The sequence below is a fragment of the Canis lupus genome, chromosome 11 (genome assembly GCF_048164855.1).
Source record: "Canis lupus baileyi chromosome 11, mCanLup2.hap1, whole genome shotgun sequence".
NCBI classification, from domain to species: domain Eukaryota; kingdom Metazoa; phylum Chordata; class Mammalia; order Carnivora; family Canidae; genus Canis; species Canis lupus.
In genome coordinates, this window is record NC_132848.1 from 28,166,473 (window position 1) to 28,189,434 (window position 22,962).

General features: G+C 50.5%; 2 protein-coding genes across 2 annotated transcripts; both read right to left on the reverse strand.

The window, feature by feature from the left end:
- Nucleotides 1-915: 915 nt before the first annotated feature.
- Nucleotides 916-6,475, reverse strand: MIEF1 (mitochondrial elongation factor 1). The gene is made up of 4 exons (XM_072843886.1): nucleotides 6,332-6,475; nucleotides 5,214-5,391; nucleotides 4,745-5,007; nucleotides 916-4,389 (listed from the first exon to the last, which is right to left on the reverse strand). The coding sequence occupies exons 1-4, from the start codon at nucleotides 6,473-6,475 to the stop codon at nucleotides 3,583-3,585; spliced, it is 1,392 nt and encodes a 463-aa protein (XP_072699987.1). The 3' UTR covers nucleotides 916-3,582.
- On the reverse strand, nucleotides 5,277-13,309 carry MIURF (mitochondrial elongation factor 1 upstream open reading frame). The gene is made up of 2 exons (XM_072843888.1): nucleotides 12,982-13,309; nucleotides 5,277-5,391 (listed from the first exon to the last, which is right to left on the reverse strand). Exon 1 carries the CDS (start codon nucleotides 13,307-13,309, stop codon nucleotides 13,097-13,099), a length of 213 nt encoding a protein of 70 aa, XP_072699989.1. The 3' UTR covers nucleotides 5,277-5,391; nucleotides 12,982-13,096.
- Nucleotides 13,310-22,962: the final 9,653 nt, after the last annotated feature.

Below are 22,962 nucleotides of genomic sequence, written 5' to 3' on the forward strand. Positions count from 1 at the left end.
GACACAGCCTCAGAACCCACATCTGGCGTTTTGGCCACTTAAGAATCAGCAGTGTTTGAAAGGGCCACAGCTGACAGCTCTACTAAGTGTCCTTATGGTTCTCTTTGGCCTTGAGCTTTTAGCAGGAAGGGCATTGTGCTAACCAACCCTGTGAGCAGAAGTTTTCAGCCAGGGTCACAGTATCAAGGAAGGTACGCCATGGCAGAGGACTAAGACACATATAGGGTTCTCTACTTCCAGAGCCCCTCCTGGGGCCTCTCCAGGACCTTGTGATCCTGAAGCTGATTTCTTGTCAAAAACCATGTGTTTTCAAGGGGTGCCTGGGGGGGTGGGGCGGCTCAGTAAGTTAAGCATCTGGCTCTTGATCTCAGGGTCCTGAGTTCAAGCCTTGTGTTGAGCTCCATGCTGAGTGTGGAGCCTACTTTAAAAACAAAACAAAACAGGGATCCCTGGGTGGCGCAGCGGTTTGGCGCCTGCCTTTGGCCCAGGGCGCGATCCTGGAGACCCGGGATCGAATCCCACATCAGGCTCCCGGTGCATGGAGCCTGCTTCTCCCTCTGCCTATGTCTCTGCCTCTCTCTCTCTCTGTGACTATCATAAATAAATAAAAATTAAAAAAAAAAAAAGATTTTAAAAACAAAACAAAACAAAAAACACCACACACCAACTTTTGGTCATGATCTCAGGGTCCTGGGACTGAGCCCTGTGTCAGGCTCCCCGCTCAGCAGGGAATCTGCTTGACCACCCTCCCTCTGCTTCTGCTCTTCCCCCTGCTGTGCTTTCTTAAATCTTTTTAAAAAAAAAATCTCAACTTGAATGGAGTACGAGGGAACAAAATCAGCTAATCTGGAGTATGAATAGGGAGACCACCAGGGGCTGAGACCCAAGCGGAAAGACTACAGGCCTCAACACAGCTTTTCCAAACATTAGTTTTTGATTATTTATTTGAGGGGGAAAAAAAGTCACAACCAAGCATATAAAATACTGTTATCCTGAACTCATTTTTTTAGGAAGGGGCAACAGGGAAAAAAACAAAATACACTTTGGAATTGATTAGGCTTTCAAGACAATGAATGTATTTTTTAAGCATTCGGCTAACTCACGGTTTGCTAACCTAGATGGTGAAGAAAATGTCAAAATGGAGAAGTAGGAGCAGATGCCATTACTTCAGGCAAAGGTGAGAGTTACTGACTAGAAAGGCAGAACTGCAGGGAAAGACACAACATCCTTCCCTGAAGATTAAAAATATTGGGTAGGGGGTGGGCACGGAGGGACGGTAGAGGTTGGGCAAAATGTTACCCTCTTCCATCCAAGAATCTCAAAGCACTGGACTATCTTCCATGTTTTACAAGGCTTGCCCAGTCTCAGTCAGCAAACCTGCCAGGACCAGAGCCAAGAACTCCCACTGCTCCTAGTTCTGAGGACTTCCAGGTGGTTCTGGCTTGTGAAATGGAAAGTTACGGTTTTTGGTTTTGTGAAACCTAGTTAAGAGACAGAGATGACCTTAGGAAGATACTCTTTAAGAAAGGAGATAATTTCAAATCACAATTACACCTGGCTTTGATAATTGGAGACTTAAGTCTTTAAAACCATTCTTTCAGCTCTCCTTCCAATGTTTTATATGGAATTTGGTCAAAGATGGCAGCTTGGGAAAACTAGGTTCTGTAATACATTAGGGAAATGAGATCCTTTCTCTCAATGAAGACTAACCCATGCTTTTGCAACCTCCCTTCTCCTTTCTCCCTTCCCTCCGATGGATGCCAGGTTCAGCCCTGTACCTCTATGCCAGTCACTTCATGTAGCACTCAGGCACAGAGATTTTCTTTAAACTGATTCTGATGAACAGCCAAGGATGGAGAAGAGTTCCAGGCTTTCAGTTTTTTCATTCTCTCAATAGTTTCATACAAATGACAAATGAACCACTTTAGGAACCTTGCAAGAAGGAGGAAAATTTTCCAAATACAGCCAAGGTTAACCCTAGTTTGCAACCTCCTCATCCATGACAAAAAGGGGACAGGAATCTCTACCCTAAATTCAAAGGGTAGCTGAGGTTTCAATGCTATTTAAAGAATCATTTCCTGCTGCTGTCACTGGGTAGGAATGAGACAGCTGCGGAGAGCTTCACCAGAATCTCGCTGATGGAGAGGTAGTACAAAGAGAAAAAATAATAAAACTTGATGGGAGAACAAAATACTGGATGGGCAGATCAAAAACAGAATTATTATTGGCTTCTTGCCACGAACAGGAAAAAAAAAGCACAGAACAAGGTGGTGTATGAAACGCTCCTCCTCACCCTCAGGAAACTTGACTTAGCAGCAGGAAAGCAGAGGGAGCGCAGGAAGCCGCCTCCCCTCCTCCGAGTTTTACCCATGTGCCCTCTTCCTTGGTAGCACCAGTCTCCCCATGTGCGGGGTGAGACAGGACGGGGAAGAGGTCAGCGCATGTCTGCTTGCCCTCTGGCCTCCGGCGGTGCCTGGAAAGTGGAGCACACCCTCCTCATGTTCCTGTGGCAGACACTAGGGAATGAACAGGCTGGGGGCCTGAGAAGGCAGGGCCTCGTGGGGAAGAAACATGGTCACCAAGCCTCAACAGGTGACTGGGTTTTTCAGCCGTTTGCCACCTGTCACCCTCCCTTCAGCCTCTACCACAGAGGCTGTGTCCCTGAGGGTCTCATCCTAATTGGCAATAAGGCGAGGAAGGGGTGGACAAACAGCATTTGGGCAGAGGTACCATCCCAACAGCCCCCTCCCTCGTCTTCCTCCACAAGGTAGTGCTGATCTGGGCCAGCCAAGAGTGAGGCAAACACACCCTTCCTTAGGCCCTCCTCCCTGCTGCCGGCTCTCCCACTGCACTCTCACTGATGGCCACTAAAAAACACAATCTCCAAGCAACTTTGCATCCAGTTTATATTGAGCCTCACTCCTGTGTGGGTCAATAACAGTGTTCCCGTGAGGGCTTCTCAGCACTTAGGAATATGAGCTGGTTGGGAGGCGGGGGAGATGGGCTGCTTCTCTGGGAACCTGGGTCAAAGGGCAGCTCTTCAGCCACCTTTACCCCCAGAAACTCTAAATACTGTCTGAGTGCTCACTCTGCGGAGCTCAGCTCGCAAATAGGCAACCGTAACTCTTCGGTGCCGATCAATGAAAAGGCAACACCTTGAGGAGGCAGATATGCTCCAGGGGAAAGAGCACAAGAGAAGGCAAAACCAAGAGGAAAAGACAGGGAAGACACTATAAAAAAACAGGCCAAAGGACAGGGCAGGCAGGAGCAGAAAAGTTGGACCAAAATGCAAAACACCAGCTCAGGCCGGTGCTCTGCCTTCTCAATTCATTCCAGAAAAATTAGCCTGGAGCAAGGGGGAGGGGAGGAGAAGGAGCACAGTGTTTGGTAACAAAAAGAAAGGGATGGTGAGAAAACAGGAGATGAAAGAGATGGCATTCTGATCAGCATGAAGTGACAGGGTGATGACCAGCAAGATAGGAGGCACCTAGGGACCCTGTGAGGCACCAACTATGCAGCCAAGTGATTCTAACGGAGAAGCCAGGGTCTGACACCTGACACCCACTTAGGCCTCCACCTGCCCTACGTCTGCAGCAGCACCTCTGGCTCTGACAATGAGCAATAGAGAGTATATCCCAATTCATCTATTTCTTCAGGAGTGAGCTCTGCAAATAAGTTCACCTTGGGGTTTAGGGCACTGGGCAGGACTCCAGCCTCCAAATAGCTGATGAGTCCCCTCAGGGCCTGTAGGAATCGGTCGGCCAACATGTCTGGAGACCAGTCAGCCTCCTCCTGGGCCAAGTGGAGGATGACGTTGGTGAGCTGGCTGGCAGTGAGGTGGCCCAGAGCCGGAGTGGACTTGCATATGGCCTTGAGGATCTTGAGGCACAGCGATCGGCAGCCCGAGTCGGCCTGGTCCAAAGCCCGCAGGCGTGCCGTCTCTGCGGGACGCAGGCTCAGCCGCCATAGGTTGTCATACTGCGCCAGCCGGTGTGGTCTGGCTACCAAGACGGTGTCGCCAAGGGTCACTGATGGCAGGAAGTCAATGATAAGATGCCTGTCACGCTCATACTGCACTTCCAAAGTCAGGGCTTCTGGGGGTGGTGCTGGTCGGATCACATAGTCCAAGAGGGACCCTATGGCTGGCCAATTGATGGAGCCAGCCACTACCTTCTCAAATGTGTCTGCCACTGTCTTTGGGGAGAGGTAGCCCCCTACTACACAGCGGTCCCAGTAACTGCTACCACGAGGAAAATACTCTGGGTTCTCACGACGAACCAGGTAGAAGCCAGGGACATTCATGATGGTGTCCTCACCGGGAATACATGACCACAAGTTCTGCTCCAGCACAAGGGGCACGATGAGTTGGATGTGGTCAGCCGTCACCACCTGTTGGGGCAGGATTTTTTAAAAAGCTTTTGAGGGACTTAAACTGCTCAAGACACAAGCATCCCCAAATACAGGTCCCACCATCTTGTTTTCCCCCAATAATAAAGGAAACTACAAATTCATTCAGGTCACCATTATCAATTCAAATAAAGTGAAGATTTAAACCCACGACTGTCAGAACAAGAATGGGTTAAAGATGACCCAACAAGTGCTATCACAGTGGGCAAAATTCAGAAGCAGTAAGACCTCAGTCTTTCCAGCAAGCCTGGGGCACCGATCTTCTGTACCAAAAGCACTCTTGAGAAGTATCTTGGTCGGCACCCAACCCTACCCTTCGCGAGAACCACCTTGTTACCTGCAGGTCATCATAGAGGCTGCCACTCAGGTACATGTCCCGAAGTGGCATGTCAGGCAATTTGGCCCGCAGGAAGCTCCGGAGCTCGGCACATATGTCCACGGCAGCTTGCTTGGCCCGAGCCTGCTCGCCAGCAGGGATGGCCGCCCGGTTCCGGTAGTAAGTAAGAAGTTTCTCCTGCAGGGACATGCGGAGTCGTGACTTCTTCAAGTCTACCTGGCCCTTCCTGGCCAATGGCTTGGGCCGGGGCGGGCAGAATGTATCTGCCAAGGCAAGAGAGAGAGGCATGTGAGCTCTTCCCATGCTTGCTTAGTCCACAGCTGCCTCGGCCCCAGGAAGAAGGGCCCGGCACAACAGGCAAGTGCCAGCACAGTGCCTGGCACACACGTGCTCAAGAAATGTTTGCTGAATTCAGGCGTGGTACTGAGAGCCCAGAGAAGTCCTAGAGGGGGAACAACCTTTCCCTCACCTGCGTCAAAGGCTGAGGAGTCTGTGGGAAGTGTCTGTAGGGACCGGCTCAGGCCTGTCTTCATGTCTTTATTCAGCAACCGGGGGGAACCCATCCAGTTCGGTTCTTCCCAGCTCCTTTTCCCTGAATGGCTCAGGCGGGTGGGGCTGGTAGGGGCACTGATTGCCCTATCGTACATCTGAAATAGCAGAGGACCGGCATAGGTAGCTTCCTTCCCGTTTCCCTTCTTCCCAGCAGCTCTGCCCTCGGGAGTTCAACCACTATTTTTCAATAACTTTGTTTTATTCTAGATTATGGAATACTTTGTTGCATGTGGAAAATCTCAGGAAATACTAAATGATACAAGTAACAAACCAATTTTACCATAATGTCACAACACAGATATAACTATATTTTGGTCCAGTTCTTTCCAGAAATATGTATTTATATAATTAGGATCCAACTCCATATATATTTTTGGAACTGAATTTTTTTCACTGATCACTTTTATCATTTCCCCATGCCACTAAAAACAAACCAGTATTCAACATTATGGTACCTTTTCTGACTATATAACATTATACCTTATGAACGTTAATGTACTGTTAATGTTGAACACGGATTCACTTACTTAACAGATACCGAATGGCTACTGTGTGCCAGGCACAGTTCTAGGCACACAGAATAAATAAACCAAAGAGACCTAACCCCTGCCCTCATGGAGTTTCCAGTCCAGCGGAAGGATATAGCTAATATATAATAAACAAGTTAAATGTGAGGTATGCAGAAAGAATAAGTATTAAGAAAAATAAAGTAGGAAAGAGAAGTAGGAAATATATATGTGGTGGGACTGTTGCTATTTTAAATAAGGTAATTAAGGAAAAATATTTTGGTTATTTGCCTTTTTTTTTTTTAACTCGTTGGCATAGATTTATTTATTTGTGTATCCAATGATTTCTTGAGAGCAAAGTCCTAGAAGTGAACTTAGTGAATTCTCCTAAAGGCTCATCTTATGATGCCACATTACCAGCTTACACTCCCATTAGCAGTACTGGGAGTCTTGTTCCAGGTCAGCTCCACTTTGCAGAGACAGCCTCACCACCTCTCCCACCCCTGACCCCAGCTGCACATACACTTACCCGCTTAACTGCCAGTGTAGCGATGCCCAACATGGCTGCTCCACCCACCCCCAGCACCAGCCGGGCATTGGAGAGCACAAAATCAATGGCTGTGCCAATGCCATTGTCATCCTTCTTGCCTTTGCGCTCACCAGAGCCTGCCATAGCTCACCTAAGGACAAAGGCAGAACACATCCATCACCACCTGGGAGCTCAAGAGCCATCCCTCCCCCCACTCCCCCGCATCAGGCCAGCCCCCAACAAGTACAGGGTGTTCTGTGAATTCCAGCAATCCAAATTTTCCTGCCTCTAGCACTGCAAGTTCTAAGGTTAAGAGAGAGATACCACATCCCATGATTTATCTGCATGCAAGGGGGAAGAAGGGATCACACTAATTGTGAAAAAAACCTCTCCACCAATATACTGAGATTACAGAAATAGAAACCCTTAGCTCACCATCAATCCTTTCTTTTTTTTAAGATTTTATTTATTTATTCATGAGAGACACACAGAGAGAGGCAGAGACACAGGCAGAGGGAGAAGCAGGCTCCATGTAGGGAGCCCGACGTGGGACTCGATCCTGGGTCTCCAGGATCAGGACCTGGACCGAAGGCGGTGCTAAACCGCTGAGCCACCAGGGCTGCCCACCATCAATCCTTTCTTATATTAGCGTGAAGTGCCCAACCATGCAATGCAACCCTCTCCTTATCCCTTCCCATCAGTAGAATATAGACTGAGTTTTGATCCTTTGGCTACCACTTCCTATAAGGTGAGACCTGAGAAGGTCTAACCTAATAGATTAGAAAAGAACATGCTTATCCAGTCCCATGCCATCACTTCACACACAGAGAGGTGACTTGTCAGAGGTCCCAGAGACAAGGAATGGCAGAGCCATTTCAAGAACTCAGGACTCTAGGATCCTAGTATTATGACGCTTTTCCTACTGCATCATGTCTACCCTTACCCACAGCAAACTACTATTGTACTTTCTGCGGGGGCGGGGTGGGGAGGGGACGGGACACCCTACAAAATAACATGGACCAAACTGTAGTGGGGATCAATGGAAATAAATAAAGGATGTAAAGGGACACTGACTGGCATTCACTGAGCAACCAAGTGACTGCTCTGGGCTGGGCACTGTCTGAAGGGTGTCGCCACCCTTCTATGTTCTGGAACTCACAGAGGTGGCCCACGTGGGAGAAGAGAAGCTAGGGTCTGGGCTCTAGGCTGGCATACCTGTCAGACATCCCCCTCTTGCGGCTCCTGTGGCCTACCCGAGGGAAGGTTTTCGCTGAATGAGCTTACATCCCCTGTGCCCCTTACTTACAGTACCACATGGCACCACATGAGCAGCAAAGAGTTCACAGGCTAATGGGGGAACCTCGCTCCTGTGCAGAGATATCAGGTCCATATATGAGAAAGGTCCAAAGGGAAAAATAACTCTCTGTGGACACTCCCACTTGACAAATGCTTTCCTTCTTGGAAAAAGTGTTCAGGGGACTACAGGATGCTCAGGTGAGGCTGGTACTGTGACACTGAGAATATGCTATACACCAAGGACACTGTGGACTTGGGTGGTTTTTTTTTTTTTTTTTTTTTTGGACTTGGGTGTTAATGGAGGAAATAAGAAACAAAAAAAAGCATCTGCCCAAATGCACTTGGAAGATGAACTAAAAATGTGGTTACCTAAGAAGGAGCTCATGGGCTTAACAGCAAAGAGGTTGGCCTCTCATATGGTGTTCAAGTTAAAGTGAGCACATACTTGCTTCCTGGCAAATAGAGTCATCCCAACCTAAGTTCCCCAAGTCCCCAAATAAGCCCATTTTCCAGGAAGTTAGAACCCTAAGCCCCACGTAGATAAAATGGTTCAGATCTGAGTACTGCTCTTACCACCACTATACTCTTCCCTACCTCCCATGTCCAGTTCACGAGGAATTACACAGGGAAAACCAACTGCAAGCCTTTCAGGGTCCCAACACACACAGAACAGGAGGAGAGACAGATAGGATACCTGGATGCCTTTTTCAGCATAAGTAACCTTCCTTCTAATAGCATTGCAACTGGGTATTCCTGGCTTTACCTATCCTGCCCCTTGCCTCTATCCTCCCCCTCCCCAAGAAAGAAAGAAAGATTTCTGACTCTACTTATGCCAGCAGTTATTTATTTTATTTTATTTTTTTTTTAATTTTTATTTATTTATGATAGTCACAGAGAGAGAGAGAGAGAGAGGCAGAGACATAGGCAGAGGGAGAAGCAGGCTCCATGCACCAGGAGCCCGATGTGGGATTCGATCCCGGGTCTCCAGGATCGCGCCCTGGGCCAAAGGCAGGCGCCAAACCGCTGCGCCACCCAGGGATCCCCAGCAGTTGAGTTATTAAGGAAGAGTCACGGTCAAGTCCTAAAATACTCTTCCCTAACTCTAGTTCACAACAACCATGGTGGCACTTTTCTCTACCTCCCACAGTCAGTAGAAGCTTCAGGTTTAGGGACATAATGAGAGTCTACATGGCCAACATTCCACTTCATAATATGCAGAGAGCAAGCAAGGCTAAGGAGAAGAGTTAAGCTATATTACAGGTGGAGTCAGACGAGAACCCTACTCATCCTCCCTGCAGCGGCCACTGAGACAGAGATGGAGCAGATCTAACTGAGCCAAGGCAGAGCAATCCAATCAAGACAAAGGAGAACTTTACAAAGCTCCCCACACATAACAATAACCACTGTTTGTGTGTGTGTGGTTTTCTTTTTTAAACAACCAAAGAGGGATCCCTGGGTGGCGTAGCGGTTTGGCGCCTGCCTTTGGCCCAGGGCGCGATCCTGGAGACCCGGGATCGAATCCCACATCAGGCTCCCGGTGCATGGAGCCTGCTTCTCCCTCTGCCTGTGTCTCTGCCTCTCTCTCTGTGACTATCATAAATAAATAAAAAAATTAAAAAAAAAAAAAAACAACCAAAGAAATTTTACTGATGTACTTATGAGACAGAGAACCACTGGACGCAGGCACCTCCTTGAATGTGATGCAGCAGGACCAGGAGACATCCTTCCCCCAAGCAAAAGCCAGAAGAAGCCTCCCTGAGCTGTTTAGTCCTGGGCCCCTCTGATGACTGGTAAGAACAAGGCAGTGATGCAGCATAACAGAAAAGACCCTAAGTTTTCAAGCCGGAAATCCTGAGGATGAGTACTTGCCCTTGAGCCTGACTTATTAGCTGGATGATGTCCATAAGTTACTTCATCACCCAGCTATGAAAAGGGGATAATTGCATGGCCTGAATCAGGAGATTGTAACGAAGAAAAAACATCTACAAAAATACTATATGTAGGGTGTCTGGGTGGCTCAGTTGGTTAGCATCTGCCCTCAGCTCAGGTCATGATCCCAAGGTCCTGGGATCAAGTCCCAAGTCGGGAATCCCTACTCAGCAGGGAGTCTGCTCTTCTCTATCCCTCTGCCCCTCCCTCGGCTTGTGCTCTCTCTTCCTGTCTCTCTTAAATAAAATATTTTAAAAAGAACACTATATGTGAACACTTTATAAACTGTAAAAGTACTCCAAAAATACTGGCTATCATTAAGTCTTTTACGATTTCCATCCACAGAACAAAAAGTCAGCTTCCAGAAGGCAGTCAGCAATCCAGACTGTCTTCTGAGTTACATTCTTCCTTCTGAGACAGAGCTAAGAATGACCTCTAAAAGGCACATTGATTGTATTCTGGGCTTGGGACCAAAACTATTAAGTTGGGCAGACCTGAGAGAAGGCTTTTCCTACTCTAGTGCAATGTGTGCCCCTCCATCCAAGGACCAGCCTATGTCAAAACTAGGTGACCTGGGAGAGGAGACTGCTTCCATGATTCAAAGGGGAGATAAAAGTTCTTGCTCTAAAACTACCTTGTTCGGGACGTCTCGGTGGCTCAGCGGTTGAGCGTCTGCCTTCGGCTCAGGGCGTGATCCCGGAGTACCGGGATCAAATCCCATATTGGGCTCCTTGCACGGAGCTTGCTTCTCTCCTGTCTCTGCCTCTCTGTGTTTCTCATGAATAAGTAAATAAAATCTTTAAAAATAATAAATAAAATAAATAAATTAAAACAAAACAAAACAAAATAAACTACTTTGTTCCAGTTGAAACTGCTTATCCACTGTACTTTATCCACTCAGGTTCAGCTGAGCTACTTGCCTACTGGGAGACAGAAATCCACCCGGCCTGTGTGTGTGTGGGGGGGCTGGCTCCTCAGTGCAGTCAAGAAGGAGCACTGTTGTTGAGTGGGTATAGAGTTTCAGTATCACAAGATGAAAGTTCTGTAGCTCTGTGACAGAACAATGTGAACAGTCTTAACACGATTGAACTGTACACTAAAATATGGTTAAAATATTTTTTAAAAAGATGACAAAGGAGGAGGAGAAAGAGGCGGGAGATGGAGAGTCTCAGGCAAGTTTCTAACCTGTCTACTCAGATACACAAACGGGACTAGAAATACTCATTACCCCAATGTAGTGGGGATGAGGAGTAAGGGGGGCCCAGCAGCTTCCTTGGATGACAGTACAGAACTATACAAGTTCCAACTTACTTTACTTGAAAAAGTCGTAGCACTTAAACCTGCCTGGCTTGAGTACACATGAGACTAGCTACCATGCACTGAGTTTGTACTATGTGCTGGGCATTTTACACATATCCTCACACCACCACCACCATGAAGTCTGTCATAGTGTTACCTCCAACTTAATGCATGAGGAAACTGAGGCAGAGGTTAAGTAACTGGCCCAAGGTTATCAGGTAAGCAAGCTATGCAGCCAAGACTGGAACCTAGAACTTATGATGCTGGGGAGAAGTAGTTTAAAGGAGTCCTAAGTAGCTTGCAACCCCGCCTGCTCGTGTCACCTATTAACCAGGAGACCAGAAACTTCTTGGAGGCATTTTGGCACATTCACTGTGATGTCCCCAGGGTCAGCAATGTTTGACACATAGTACATATCTGTTGCACAAATGAGCTATTAACACCACGGGGTTATTTCTGGTGTTTTTAGGAGGTGATGATGGCAATTTGTAACCCCATTCCCAGTCAAACTAGATTAAGGACACAAAGACTCAGTAACTCACTAGTTCCCTTTCAGAAACACTACCCCGTCCTGTGCAGGCAGGCTCCCATGGGCATCACCCCTCCTCGGGCTTGCCACTGCTGAAGGCCAGCCGGCCAGTCAACCTAACTGGCTGAAGAGAACCAAAAGCCATTACATAAGGCTCCCTGCACCCCCGACCCACTCTCCCTCTCGATTAAGAAAACAGCACCCTCACCCAGCTGGCAAGCCTTCCCCCTCAGTCTTCATTTCCCTTTCTCCTCCTCCAGCCTCAGCCAACAGGTCTCCAAGCCCTTCTCCATCGCACTTCTGGGCAGCCACCCCACTGCCTCCAGGGCTCCATGTCACCTGGCCAGATCCGCTGCCTCTCCCCAACTCTCCCTAACTTCTCCACACTGCTACTGCCACAATCCCTCTTTCATGCCCTGCCCCTGCTTTCTGCAGCTGTGACAGTCCCCCTCCTCTCAGATGTCACTGTCTCTTCAATAGGAGAGTCGGTGTCTTTGCAGACATGGCCTAGGCTCAACACTGGCCCCCTGGCTTACAGGTGTGTCATTCCAGCCAAGGCAGACTCATGTTTCGACCACCAAATGCCGTTTCCACCGCATTTGCCCAGCATACTTTTCTCATTTGAGGTAGTCTTTAAGCACCCCCTTTTCCACAGCCACCTATGACCTTTGATTCCCCACCACCACCCTACTTCACACAGAATCCTGTCCCCAAGCTCTTGATATGACCCTCTAGTACAGAGCTGCTCCCACTGGCATTACTTCTGTTGATCTCCACATTTGACTGAGTCCCTTGAAGGACCATATCCATTCATCTATATCCCAGAGCCTGCCAGAATGCCAGGACCATAGGAGGCCGTCTGGAAAAGATGCTGAATTAAATATACTCATTGGGTTACAGTGGGACTTCTTGATAACACTGCTATCAGGAGTGAACAGAGCTAACATACCACTTACTAAGCACCATTCCAAGTGCTATGTGTGCACAGTCTCATTTAATTCTCAAAATAACTGGACACAGTAGGTATTATTCTCTCCATTTTACAAATGAGGAAATGGAGGCCTGGAAAAGTCTAGTGATTTGCCCTAAATCCCACAGCTATTAGCAGCAGTGCCAGGATTTGAACCCAGACATGGTCCTTTGCAGCCTACACACTATGCTTGCTTTATCAACTGTGCTGTAACAGAATCTAGTTATGTGTGGAGAGTGTGATCTCACACTCACAAGGTAACTGAATCCACTTGAGAATGAGCCAGCCTAGAACTGAACTCTAATAGTTTTAACCAATCTTTTCTAACATTTCCATAGGTAAAATGTTCCATGAAATAAAATGGTGCTAATAATTTTGCTCTGGTGGGGCTTGAAATGCAGGGCCTATTTTTTCTCAATAAGGAAACATACTTCTGTTAATGTCTGTATTTCCTCCAATGATTTCTAATGATAAAAGACTATGGTCACTGAAAAGAAAGGGTCCTCTCTCCTGGTCCCTTGCACAAAAAAAAAAAAAAAAAAAAAAAAAAAGAAAGAAAGAAAGAGAAAGAAAAGACAAGTCAAGAAAAGGGAAAAAAGAAACCTATAGGATTAAGTGTCTACCTACCTGAGGCTTCTTACAGCATCTGTGAGGTAGGGATGGGAAAGAGCAGGAGTGTCTACGGAAGACACCTTTGTCCTCTTTCCCTTGGAATTAGGATGAAAGGGGAAAAGAGAGGATCCTAAATAATCCCCCCCAATTTGTTGTGGAGGAAGACTAGGCCCTTTTCCAGCTGCCTCTCCCGGGCCTCAGGATCCTCTAGCTTCTGATTTTTCCGGAACTCACGGCGGATGGAGGCAAGGTAGAAGTCTCGATCAGTGTAGCGAAGCCCACGACCCTGGCGCAGCAGGGCCCGGTACAGACTGAGCACCGCCTCTCGGCTCCATGGGGCCATGGGGGACAGGCAGGGGCTGGGCGTCACGCTATAAGCAGAAGGGAAAAAATAGAAGCCTAGAATCAGAATTAATGATGGAAGGGATGATCGAGATGATCTAAAATTCAGGAGTTCTTAATCTGGGTCTCAGGGACCCCCAAGGTCACACTGTACTTAGTGGCAGGTCTAGGAGCAGACCCCAGCCTCTCAATCCCCTCTCCTAGATTAAGCACAGTTATGCTGAAGGGCCAGGAGTTGAATCCCGGCTCTGACATTTACCAGCCACATGACTTTAGGCAAAGTACTTAACCCTTCTGAGCATCAGCTTCCTTAGTTGCAAAATGGAGATATTATGTCAAAGAGTACCTACCACCTAGGGTTATTTTGAGAACTGCGTGAGATAATGCACGTAGAGCCTCTATACAAGAACTTGGCCACAAGGGGTGGTCTAGAGTGGCTGAAGGCAAGGACTCTCAGCCATACTGGAATCCTAGCACCACCACTCAGGAGATGATTACCTTGGGCAAGTTTCTCAACCTCAGTTCTCCATCTATAAAATGAGGATTAAGACTGCATTCTGCCCATATGGTTGGTATGAGGACTAAATGAGTTAATGTATATAAATGTGTTCAGATTAGTGCTTGGCACATACTAAGCACTCTATCAGGGATAGCTACTTCTAGTGGGGCCTGGCCTGGTTTGTAAGTACTCAATAAATATTAGATTTCGTTACACATCCATTGCCAACGTCTTCTTTCAGTAACGATGAACCCTTTATACAGGTACAGAGTGGCATTTGTAAAATGCTTTATCATCCATTACTACACTTAAATTCAGGAACCTCGAAGGTGGCCAGGGCTCCTAACAATGACAACGAACGCCTACTGAGTGTTTACTATAAACCAAGCCTATTCCAAGCACATCCCACAGAATGTCGCATCTCATTCTATCAACAAACCCAGGGTCATTATCCCCATTTTAAGTGAGGACGGTGAAGCTCCCAGGGAGAAATAACTTGCCCACAGGCACACCGCTGGACAGGAGGGCTGCCTTCCCGACTCCACCTCGCATGCCTCTGTAGTTACCATTTGCTGGGCCCTTATCGTGCAGTGCGCTACAAACTTTCCCAGCACATAAAAGGCACCCTCAAAATAAGCTGGATGAAACAATCAACGTCCCTAGGTGGAAAAAATGATCACTACGTCTATTTCAGATATGAAGAAACGAGACTGAATGGGGGAGGTATTTGGTAAAAAGATCTGAACTTTGGGCCCAAAGGCAGTTGGCCATCAGCGTCCGGCCTCACGGACTTCCTGCGCGAGCCTGAACAAGCCACCGTCCCTGTCCTTTTATCAAATGGAGAAGAGCGACCCTCGGCCCCAAGGGCCTCTCGGAGTGGGAGAGGACTCCAGAAAATCAACAGGAAAAGTGTTTTATGAGATTGCAGGCGACTGTCACGCGAAGGCTGTTAGTACAGGGTCGCTCGGCGACTGAGCCCTGGCCGGTTCCCCGTTCCTGCCTCGACCCTGGGGGGCCGGGCCGGGCCGGGGCGGGATGGGGAGACCCCGGGCTGGGGCAGGCGGGCTCGGGGCCCCGGGAGGCCTCCGGGGAGGCTGCGGCGGGGCCACGGAGCGGCCTCCCAGGGGAAAACCAGAGCGGTCTGGGGCGAGACCCCCGGCGGCCAGGCTGGGCGGGCGCCGGCCGCAGCCCTGAGCGGAGGGTCGGCGAGCCCCCGGCCCCTGGCCCCGCTCCTCCCCTCACTCACCCGCGGACTGCGCGCGCTACCACTCCTCGGGATTCGCCTCTCGCCCGGTACCTCTCCCGGGGTCACCCACCAACATGGCCCCTTCACTTCCGGGACACGACCTTGCGCACGGAATTGAGGGGAGGGACTGAAGGGAGCGTGGGGGCGGGCGGAGGCGGGAGGACTTCCGTTCTTCGCCGCCGAAGCCTCTCTCGGGGCGGGGCCAGGGGCCTCGTCGGGCCCCGCCCCCTTAGGCGGCCCCGCCCCCACGCGTGACGTCACCAAGGACAGGCCGGCGGAGGCCGTTCGGGCCCCCCCCCCCCCCCCCCCCCCGCTCGGAGAGCCGCGGAGCCGGGGGCGGGGATGGGTCGGACGACCCCGGGGGCCGCGCGGTGCTGCGAGGCCGCGCCCACTAGACCTCCACCCGCTGCGGGCCTCGGGGTCTCGGGCGGGGGCCACGCGAGTCTGGGGGACTCTGACACTAACGATGTCCTCCCTCAAGGCTTTCAAAGCTCCTCCAAGTCCAGCTCGTGCGCCCCTCCGCGCTCTTCCTGCCCCCCGGGCCCTTTGGCTTCTGGCCAGCTCCTATCCTGGAAGGCTCACCTCAGATGTCCCCTGCGGAAGTCTTTTCTAGCACCTTCCCCATCAGGTGACCCACACAGACGCCTCCCCAGGGCCGCGCACAGATGTCCGCACAGTACTGTTGGAGCTCCTAACCCTTTGACCAACAAAATGTTTATCGACACCAGTTCTTTACCAGGCAGTGTGATTTAATTTATCCGTTTGCTTCTCTGTCGCTCACTAGATTCGAGGGCAGGCCCACGTCTTAGGGAATCCGAGGGTCCCCTCCCCCAGCATCTCCGTGGCGCCCAGGGAGGCCAAGGAGGGTTTGGAGTCCAGCCAGGGGGACTCCCAGTTCCAGCTCCACTTAAAGGACAGCTGCCTTTGGCTAAGTTCCCTGACCTCAGCCTGGGGCTCTCGAGGATTATAAGGTATGGAGAGGCGCAGGTGGACACTTAGGGAGCAGTTGCCCATCCATCCATTCTTTGGTTCCTGCAGCAAATCCTCGTCAGGGGTCTCTAAGGGGCCAGGCACTGCCACAGGTGTTTCAGGGCAAGGAAAGATCCAGTCCTGTCTTCCAGTTGGGGCTGACACAGGAGGGGAGCACAGCGGCTGGGTGAGAGGATGGGGTAGCTGTGGACACCATTCAGTGCTGCCTTCTTGGCCTTCAAAGCCTTTGCTGTGGCTCCCACTTTAGGAGGAGCAGGAGCTTGCTTCTTCACTTTCAGCACCATCTTCGTGCAAAGGCCCCCTGAATTCCATTGTCACAGGTCAGTGTGGCTTGAGGAGAACTGAAGGTCCTAAGCACTAAAGCAGAGAGATTGGTCAGGGAGTTGTGAGAGAACCCCAGGGGGGAAAAGACAGGAGCTCAAACCAGGGAGGCGGCAGTGGAGTGAAGAAGTGGTCAGATCCGGGAAGTCTTTGGAGGTAGGACCACTGCTCATGTGGGGCATGAGAGAGAAGGGTCACCAAGGCTTTGGGGTTCTGCTCCAGCAGCTGCCCTGCTGCCTGCCTCCCTCCAGCTGAGTTAGGAACCTGTTCCAGGTGTTCCAAATTGCAAGCAGAGGGCTGTTTTGCAGGGGCCTCAGGTCTCCACTCAGATGAGGGAAGACTTGACTTCTCTGTGTCATAAGGAGTCTGGCAACACTGGACAGATGGCGAATCCCTAGAGCTTCTGGGAAAAGGAGGGCTCGATAGGGGCACCTCAAGGAGGGAGGCTTCAGGGAGCCTGGGTGGCTCCGTCAGTTAAGCCACTGCCTTCAGCTCAGGTCATGATCCCAGGGTCCTGGGATAGAGGCCCACATGGGACTCCCTGCTCAGCAGGGGGCCTGCTTCTCCTCTCTCCTTGCCCCTCCTCCTTGCTCCTGCGCTCACTCGCTCTCTCTCTCTCTCTCACTGTCTCAAGTAAAATAAAATCTTTTAAGGAATAAAAAAGGAGAGAGGCTTAAGATTTAGGAGCGGTGGTGGTATAGCATCTGGGCTCTGAGGCCAGGGTCTGGATGTCCCAGGGCCAGCTTGGCATGGGGAGACAAGGAGGAAATTCTGCAATTCTCGCCCCTTACACTCACGGTGTGGAGGCACCTGGCACTTACAGCTGCCTTTGGGAAGCACCTCTCGTGTTCCAGACATCCGGACTGAACACTACAAATCTTGTATTATGTCTAATCCCCGCGGTCCTGTTCAGTAGGCATCTTGATCCCCATTTTATAGATGGGAAATCCAAGCCTAAGAGAGGTTCGCTGATTTCCCTGACACTGAGCTGGGCAGCTGAGAAGCTCACAGTGGAATTCATGTCCGTCTTACCCCAAAACGTGTGTTCTTTCCACCCTTTCCAGTTGCCCTACTTTGCTCAATAAAGAAATAATTTTGTGACCCAGATAAATCTAATTGGTGATATTTCCAGCTGGAAGACCAAGTGACCTTTCATATTCCTCCTGACCCTCCTGCTGTGTAGAATATTATTTTTAGGAGGGAAGGGGGGAGGCTCCCTGGGGGCCTGCCTTTCAGATCAGCTCCCTCAGACTCTTCTGAATCTTCTCTTTACTTCCAGACTCACAGCACTTATTCCGGCTCCCAGTGCTCCCATGACAATGGGGGAAGGCAGTGAGGCAGGCATCTGGCCCCCACGTGCATCCATGGTGCCTTTGTAAGCTCGAGACCCTTGGCAAGGAGCACTGACCCAAATGTCAGGGCCCTGCCAGGTTGATGGGACAAGGGGCCCCCTGGAATCTCTTGGATACTGCAGCTTGGACATAGCCCCCAGTCACACATCTGGATGTTGACAGTTGGTGTCTTATGGGGTCAGTCATGGATGGAGGGCTAGAGGAAAGCCCTTGTTCACCAGAGCAAGTGACTCACACCGGGAGCAGATATTTAATTGTGGAATGAATGAACGAATGAACGAACATTTTCCAGAAAGACAGAGGGCCTGGGAGAGAGGGACCACTTCCTCGAGTCAGGCCAGTCAAATCCAGTTGAATTTGAAAGAGACAGTGAAGTGGTAGTGGGCATGGGGCAAATGATTTAAGCTTCACGTGCCCTGGTTTCTTCATCTATGAGCTGGAGATGGAGATAAAAGAGCTGTCTCCTTGGGTGCTAGAGTATTAAATGTGAGAGGGCACACAAGGTGTCGCTGGGAGCCTGACAGTGAGCACACAGTAAGCAGTGGTTTGTGTTATTATGAGGTGTCTCTCTCGCATGTGCGTGCATGGATAGGTATGTGGGCATACTGGCCCACAAACGGACTTTGGAAACCCTGGACATCAGTTCCATCCAGGGTAGGAACTCAGGCAGGAACTCAGGGCATCCCTACGGCCCCAGAAAGCCTCAGTGGTCAAGGGTCTGCCCCAGAGGGCTGCTGCGGGATACTGGAATGAAATGAGCAAAGCATCTTTGCTGAAGGATCCATGAGAATGGACAAGCAGACCAAGCAGTCTGTCATTCAGCATGTAGTGAGCACCCAGCGTGAGCCAGGACCAGGGGCGGAGATATAGAAGTAAAACATGCTGTTCCTGTCCTCATGAGGGCCACTGTTGAGGGGGTCGGCATGCAGGTGCGCATGCAGGTGCTCGGAGAGGAGCCTTTCCAGGTGCCCTGGGAGCCAGAAGATCCTGGGGGCCAGTGCAGAAGCCGGGATGGGTGGATGCCAACTGAGTAAGGAGGCAAAGGGGTGAGCCCCAAAGCTGGACGGTGGGCATGCTAAAGTTTCCCGGGAAGGAAGTAGTAACAGCCAGCAAGGTGTGCTTCGGGCTGATGCTCTGGCACCCATTAGTCTGGAGTCAGTCATGGGGGTGAAGCTCAGCTCTGCTACCTGGCAGCTGGGGGACCTTCAGAAGACTCTCAGCCTCTCTGAGTCTTGGTTTAAATGGAGATTAATTAAAGTGCCTGCTGGGATCCTGGGTGGCCCAGTGGTTGAGCATCTGCCTTTGGCTCATTTTGGGATCCTGGGATCGAGTTCTGCATCAGGATCCCCGCAGGGAGCCTGCTTCTCCCTCTGCCTGTGTCTCTGCCTCTCTTTCTGTGTCTCTCATGAATAAAGTATTTTTAAAAAGAAGAAAGAAATGGACTCCTGCTAATTAAGATGGAGGGAGAGTGAAGCAATGTATATCTGTGTATATATTAAGGGTCTATCTGGAATGAGGAATAAAACTATGGGTGAGGCCTTAGGGAGTTCAGGTGATGGTTATGGGAGTGGGAATGGTCCAGCCAGAGAATGAGCCATTGCAAAGGACGAGCGGGAGAACTCAGGAAAGAGAGGCCCTAGATGGGGATGGGGAGGATAGAGAAGAAGGCTGGGCCCAGCAGGCCGCAGCCAGGAATTTGACCCTGAGCCAACAGCAGGGGGAAGTCCTTGTCTTGCTCAGACTTCCCTCTTAGAAAGAGCTGCCCCAGTCTGTTTTCAGGGCCTAGACTGAAGGGGCTGAGACCTCCAGGAAATGGGGCCCCAGGCCCCTGCGGCACCCCTCACGAGAGTCTTCAGCAGACAGTCGGAGTGAGCACAGCTCTTTTGTGTGCTGACACTTGCACGCACAATCCCCTAACCCTCATCACCGCCGTGTGCGGATAAACCTGTCACTGCCCTGGTTACTGTCACTGCCCTGGTTACGTCCAAGGACACGACCTTGAAGAGCCATAAGTGGCAGGACTAGGATCTGAACTCAGCTCTGGGGTTTAAACCATCCCTGGGGTAGATGAAATTATTTGGGACAAGGGTAGAGGAAGAGGACGTGGAGGGGGGAGACCTGGGGACACTGAGGTTTAAGGCCGAGGAAGCAAAGGACACTGCAGAAGACAGGGGTGTCCTGGAGGCTTGGGGAGAGGAGGGTGTGACCACAGAGGCCAGTGCCTTAGCCAGTCAGACCAGGCTTGGCCAGTTAGGGGCTGGTCCCAGACTATCTGGTTCAGTGAGAGCCCAGGGGCTAAAGAGTCAATGGGATGGGGGAAGGGAGACAGTAACTGCCTGGAGGGAAAGGGTGAGAGGGGAGGAAAAGTGGGTGGCTTGACTTGGGGCTGGGCTGGTACCTGTTTGAGCCTGAGGAGGGGAGGGGAGGAGCCACTGGAGGCCCAGGAGTGGAAACAAAATTGTCAGAGAGAGTGAACCCTCACTGGAGCGAAGTCACAGATGCTGCTCACCCAGGGGAGCGGGGGAGGGAAGGGGGGGCCATGCAGGACAGCCCCGGGCTTCCCTACAGAAGGCAGAGAGGGTGAGTCCCCACGGCCAACTGGGGTCTTCCCCATCCTGTGCCCTTTACTCTGCCCAGCAGGATCCCCTATAAAATTGAGACCCTGGGGCAGCCTGGGTGGCTCAGCGGTTTAGCGCAGCCTTCAGCCCAGCGCGGGATCCTGGAGACCTGGGATCAAGTCCCATGTCGAGCTCCTTGCATGGAGCCTGCTTCTCCCTCTGCCTGTGTCTCTGCCTCTCTCTCTCTCTGTGTTTCATGAATAAATAAATAAAATCTTTAAAAAAATAAATAAAATTGAGATACTTTTACCTGGGCTGATGGAGTCATGGAGGCGTCGTAACCCAATCAGCCGGCGAAGCCCCGGGGGTGTGGGCTGGCCAGGGACCTGGAAATGACCCTCAGAGAGAGCTGTGCCCCTCCTAATGGAGCTGGCTGTCATCAGATGTCATCGATCCTGTATCCAGCAGACTAAAACCTGATATCTCTGCACAGGAGCGAGGTTCCCCCATTAGCCTGTGAACTCTTTGCTGCCCATGTGGTGCCACGTGGTGCTGTAAGTAAGGGGCACAGGGGACGTAAGCTCATTCAGCGAAAATCCTCCCTGGAACAGGCCACAGGAGCAGCGGGAGGGGGGTGTCTGGCAGGTGTGCCAGCCTAGAGCCCAGACCCTAGCTTCTCTTCTCCCACGTGAGCCACCTCTGTGAGTTCCAGAACATAGAAGAAGGGTGGCGAGGCTGAGGACAGTGCCCAGCCCAGAGCAGTCACTCGGTTGACTGGTGAATGCCAGTCAATGTCCCTTTACATCCTTTATTTATTCCCGCTGATCCCGACTACAGTCCTGTGCGGCCTCCACCTCCTCCAGGGGCAAACTGGAGCCCTGCGTGCTGGACGGGACCAAGAATGGTTCTCCTCACTCCACAAAGAGCTTTGTAAGACCCAAAAACCAACAAAGACGGCTTTCCGGGTTGGCTCAAATGCCAGATGATCTGGGGGCACTGGGTTCCCCACGGGTGCTAGGGAGCAGCCCCCACCTTAGGACAGAGTTCGAGCTCCCCAGTTCACCCCAGTCCCCACCACCCCCTATTGTCTCATCCACAGGTGCCCCCTCGTTTGTTACATTACCCATTGGGCTCCTGTGGTCTGCTGAGTCTGACCAGACCTGAGGCCTCGTGAGGGTCGCAGATGTTAGTCACCTGAGAGCTTATCCAATTCAGCCCCTCCCTGCTGGCCCCAGCATGTGCACATGCATGGCAGGCATGGGTGTGCACATGCACACACACACACACACACACACACACTCCTGTACAGACAGAGAAGAGACTGGCCAAATCTACTTTGAAAAGATTTATATCTTTGGTGTATTCATCTGGAATTCACTGGGGTATAAGGAGTGAGGTAGGGATTGTAATCTTTCTTCTAAATGGCTGGCAGATATTTCTGAAATAATATTTCTTTCCCCCAGTGTCATCTTTTTTTTTTTTTAAGATTTTATTTATTTATGAGAGACATATGAGAGACACATGCAGAGGCAGAGAAGTAGAGGGAGAAGTAGGCTTCCTGTGGGGACTCGATCCCAGGTCTCTGGGATCACAACCTGGGCCAAAGGCAGATGCTCAACCACTAAGCTACCCAAATGCCTCTCCCTCAGTGTCATCTTTATCATATAAAGAGGACCCCATGTTCAGGCTATCAGAACATTATGACTACTTCAAATTTGCTGGCCCCTGGGTCAATGTGACCTCCTCTGAGGCATAGCCCTGACAGGGCGTCTTTGAGTTCATGGGTCAGAGCTCCACTGAGACCCGCTCAGGTTGAGTTTGTCGTATGGATGACCAGAGCCAGTTACTGGAGGCTGGTCTCATGGCTGCATCTTCCTGTACCTGTGCCATTTGACCCCTTCCCAAACTGCTTCATCTGATTGGCCCGACTCACCTTTCCAAATGAAGCCATGCCATGTCGTGAATAGTGCTGCTGAGTGTGCAGGTGGTTTGGGCTAGGCCTTTGAGTAAGGTTTCTGGCCCAGTCCAAGGAGGCCAGATAAGCATAAGTCCAAGGAGGCCAAGGAAGCATGATAAGACAGCAAGACTCCCTGGGACCACATCAAGAACTTTGACCCGGTACTGTAGGTGATGGGGAGCCATAGACTATTTTAAAGTTGGGAGCAGGTGGTGCTGGTGTATAAGATCGGATCTATAAGGTAGAGGCAGGGGTGCTGCTGGGTGTGGTTGTTCATGTTACACACTGCACAAGGGCACCACATACAAGGGACACCTTTTACATCATAGACCTTGTGGAGTTGTATGTTTCCTATGACATTTCTTTGGCAGAAGGCAGTGAATTGTCTTGTTCTAATGAAATCAATATCTTATGGCAATTTTCCAATAGGTGGAAATAAGATGTCTTGAGGAAGGGATGCCTTTCCCAATTTGCACAAAAGTCTTTATGGGCAGGCAGTGGCCATGCGTGGAGGATCCATTGGTCAGGGGAGACTGGGAAAGGGTGAAGGAAGAGCAAGGCATGATTTCTGCATTTCCAGGTCAGAGCCTGGGGCATATGGCAGCACAGTAATTAAAATATATTCCAGAGGATGCACAGAGCTTAGGATGACCCCGAGTGCGGTTTAGAGGATGCATTGTAATGTTCGTACATGCTCCTGGTTCTTTGAATCTTCGAACTTGACTCCCCAA